At 41.4% G+C, this 4,124-nt stretch overlaps 1 protein-coding gene across 1 annotated transcript in view; it reads right to left on the bottom strand.

The window, feature by feature from the left end:
* Window positions 1-4,124, bottom strand: part of LOC116673449 (EF-hand calcium-binding domain-containing protein 6) — a gene marked incomplete in the record, with an annotated part of 41,057 nt that overhangs the window by 27,267 nt on the left and 9,666 nt on the right. The window contains 4 exon segments of the mRNA XM_032505800.1: window positions 1,475-1,645; window positions 1,737-1,855; window positions 1,940-2,003; window positions 2,947-3,176. Coding sequence (XP_032361691.1) covers window positions 1,475-1,645; window positions 1,737-1,855; window positions 1,940-2,003; window positions 2,947-3,176 — 584 coding nt within the window.

The following is a 4,124-nucleotide window of genomic DNA, read 5'->3' as shown; positions in this document are numbered from 1 at the left end:
TATTCAGCCTTGGTTCAGAATTAAGCTTGTGAGCTTGGATTTTTGCTCAGCATCAAAGTGAATGAAAACAGTTGAAGTTCGAGTTCTGTTGTCTAATTGGGCCATTATGTTCCATTAAAACATCTGGCTTGACTCTCAACATTTGCCAGTAGGGGCTACTGGTCGGTTCCTAAAGGCATGAGTACAGGCTAGGTTGGGGCCCCTGTTTTTGCACGAGTGTAAGTATCATGGGGTCTTGTTCATGAGTGAGGGTAAAATGGAATGTAAGATTATGAGGCAGACTGGTGCAACATCAGCAGTAATGCAGACACTCTTGTGGTGAAGAGCCAAGCTTACTGCTCCTCTGTGGTCATGTGTGTTTTTTCAATGACTAAGAGAATGAAATGGCAGGTTTTTGTTTTGCAGGGGGTGGGGTCATCCTTAAGGCTCTGACACACCCACCCAATTATCGGCCGCTGGACAGTCTAGCAAGGTTAGTGACTCGAGTCTGTTTGGTGTGATCCGTGCCATCGTCAGTTGGAGGAGCCATTGGCCTCAATTTTGGCCGATTCAGCTTGTTTAGTCGGTCAGTAGGAAGTCGGACTCAATGACCAATCTGATTGGTGGGGTGCTAGACCTTGACTAGCAAATCAGTGCTTGTTCCACAAGAAGAAGCCTGAGAGCTGAAAACGCTAGTATCTTCTTGCTGGTGGTGATGGCGCAGTGAATATGCCACATTCCTTTTGGGTGGGAGACCTGGGTTTTAAAATCCCACTGGGATACATCAACCAATGTGTCCCAACAACAGGTGTGCAACCTCTAAAATATATAACAATTGTAAGTCACTTTGGATAAAAGTGTCAGCACACAATGTAATGTACTAACCATCATATTTTCTTCCGTCCAGCGAGTAATGACAACAGCAATCCTTCTTGACTACTATCCACACTTTTTGATGAAAACAATGACGGATGACAGCGTGCTCTTTGTTTATGAGGTCTAGAGAGATGTTCCGTCCTTTCTGGTTTTCATTTTTTGGGCGACAATACAGATTAGCAGGGCAGCGTGCAAAGAATGAATGTGAGTCTGCGTCACTTTGGTGTGTTCCGAGGCACTTTTTGAAAGACGGGAGCCGACTGATCGAATGTTGGCTGTCGGGTTGGTGTGTCAGAGCCTTTACAGATAGGGTAAGGAGCTCAGACATTCAGAAGAAGTTCAGGGTAAAACTGCCGCGCTTCATGTCAAAAGAATACTGATTGGAATGCCTCCCTGTGGATGAATTACAGGCGAGTGCAACTGTAAGAAGAAACAACGGAGTAAACCCAAAGCATGCTGGAGGGATTGCATATACCATCAGGCCTGGTAAAGGATGTGGCTGAGGAGAAGGACATCTGGGCTACCTTACTTAGCCTGCTGCCACTGCTGACCTGGATAAACGCCAGAGAATTGATTGATGGGTACTCTAAAATTGGCCACAGTATCTTTCTTTGCTTACTCAATGCAGTCGAGTGATGCAGCGTCAGAGGACACTGGTCTGTCAGCGTCCTCCTGGACAACAGCTTTGTTGAGCTTCTGGCTCCGAGGCCCGAGATCCCCTTCATGATGAAACCCCAGCTTTTCCAAAAAGTCACAAACTGCCACACAGCCCCGGCACTCTGGGTCATACCTGTCAAAATGAAGTAAAACAAATGGCTGGCACAGACAAAAGCCCTGCACTGTATGATGTAATGACTGTGATATGACTGGGTATCTCTTACCTCGACCAGAGCTGGTCAAACTCTTCATACCCCATGGGGAGAGCATAGGTGAAGAGGAGTCTCCTCAAGCTCTTTTTATGGATCCAACCCTGACCATCTGTGTCAAACTGGCACAGCACCTGACGGGAAAGAGAGGAACATTTCCAGATCGTTGCATCATGCAAATAATAAATTCAGATGTGCTTTCTGTGAGTTTTTTTGACCTTAGACATGTCTGCCCACTTGTAGCGAGCTTCACAGGCCAGCAGTTCATGGAGCTGCTCTAGTCTTTCAGGAGAGACAGAAAACCAACATTAATTCAACCTTTTTTATCCTTGAGAGATCATTGAGGGAAAACCCTTGTTTTCAATGTCATTGACTCAGATTACAAAGACAAATATAGAACAATAACATAGAAAGTACAATCATAATAAATATGGAAAAACAATTAAGCATTCAGAACTGGAAAATGATGTGATAAATGCATTTGCATAATAGGGCCGCAAAAAAATACAATTATGTGAAGCAGTTCCACGAAGTCTGCAAGTTTAAAACAAGATTTCTTAATTTTCCAAAAGGCAAAATTGAGTTGGTTTTAAGAAAGTAATTTGTAATTTGTTCCAGGAGTCGGCTGCACTAAAACTAAAAGCAGTTTTTCTAGTTCAGACCCAGCTTGTGGAACATGAAGTAAAAGCCCGTCAGCAGAGCCAGTCTGATAATGTCCCTCTGAGTAACAGAGAAGTTCTGTAAGGTAAGATGGGAGTTTTCCATAAGAGCCTTACAGATAAGTTTCTTGGAGAAAAGACCACCCAATACTTTCAAAATACAATGATGTGTAACATAGACATGACAGGTTATGAATCTAAAGGTGGAGTGATAGACTGAGTCCAGAGATTTGAGAGTTGAAGTTGATGCATGTCTATAAATCACATCGCCATAGAAACCGACAGGAAAACTTCCTCAACAACCCTTTTCCTACAAAACATGGAAAAGATGTGTTTGTTTCAGTAGAAATAGCCATTTTTTGCCTTAGTCTGCACACAAGATTATCAAGGAGAAATTTGAAGAGCTTTTCGTCAACTACAGATACAAAGGTATTTATATTCTGTGACTTTCTCAAACAGAGGTCCGTTCATTGTGAAAATATTAAGGTTAAATCAATCTCAGTAGAAGCACACCAATTTTCCTCAAAATGTCCAAGCATCAGAAATAATAACCATATCAGACTCACACACATGCTGATTGTGTCCTTTGTTTGCGTTTGCCATTGTTTTCAACAACATGGACAAATTCTGCGTAGTTGAGGTTGCCCCCGGGATGCAGGCCCATCAGATCAAGCAGTCGCTGATACTCTGCCTCCTTGCAGAAAAATCCCAAGCTGCTGTACAGCCTTTTGAAATCACTGCAGTCGACCACGCCTTTACGTTTCCTGTCCATCAGTCGGAACGCAGTCAGGTAGTCCTGATGGGAGGAGATTGCATGGGTCGGCCTTCCTTGAGCAATCACAGGTTGGAGCATTGGTATATTTTTCTTTTTAAGGCCATATTGTGTAAACTGCCTTCTTACATATGTTCTTTTCTGGCTCCTTTAAGGTGTGTGCCTTTAAAGTCTTTGCTTCACATTCTGGTATAAATTGCAGAATCATCTTAAATTAGATTACCCACCAACAATGACACAGTTTAAAATTAGGTTAAAGGACTACTTGAGTACTAAATGCTGGTGTGGAGTGCTGCTGGTGATTATGTTGAGATGATTTTAACTGTCTTTTTCTGTTTTATGTTGTTAGTTTTTACTGCCTATTTTAATATGGGACTATTATACTGCTATCTTGGCCAGGACGCCCTTGAAAAAGAGATTCGGAATCTCAATGGGATTTTTTCCTGGTAAAATTAAGGTTCATAATAAATAATAATTGGGTTATCAGAAGAGACATGCTTAGAGTTTTCATTCCACGAAAGTAAAGTTATAACCCTTCAATGTATACTATGTAACATTTCCTCATGAAAATGTCTAAAAAACGCTTTTTTGTTGAGTTGTGTTCTCATATTATTGGAAATGTTTCCAATAAATGTTCAAACTGAGGGAAATCTGTAATTTTCTTAAAGCTAATGGCCCATATACATATATGAAACACGGAAAAATCAAGATATGTCAGAGAGCAAATCCTACAATGTCACAAAACATACTCAGTAACAGTAATACAGCATCATTCTTTTATAATTGCATGCTATTTTGCAACACAGTAATGCAGCAGAGACTTAATTTATTATTTTTTTTCAATTTTGATCCAGTTTCCTAAAGCGTGCTACATGACAAGTGGCTCATGCTAGACACCAAGCTAATGTTCATGGTGATGTTATAATTATTCCCTGGTTTTGTTGGTGTGTTGCTGAGTATCTCGGCATGGTA

This window comes from Etheostoma spectabile, chromosome 23 (assembly GCF_008692095.1).
Source record: "Etheostoma spectabile isolate EspeVRDwgs_2016 chromosome 23, UIUC_Espe_1.0, whole genome shotgun sequence".
In the NCBI taxonomy this organism is placed as follows: Eukaryota; Metazoa; Chordata; class Actinopteri; order Perciformes; family Percidae; genus Etheostoma; species Etheostoma spectabile.
The sequence above is the reverse complement of the archived record's forward strand: the minus strand, read 5'-3'. Positions and strand labels throughout refer to the sequence as shown.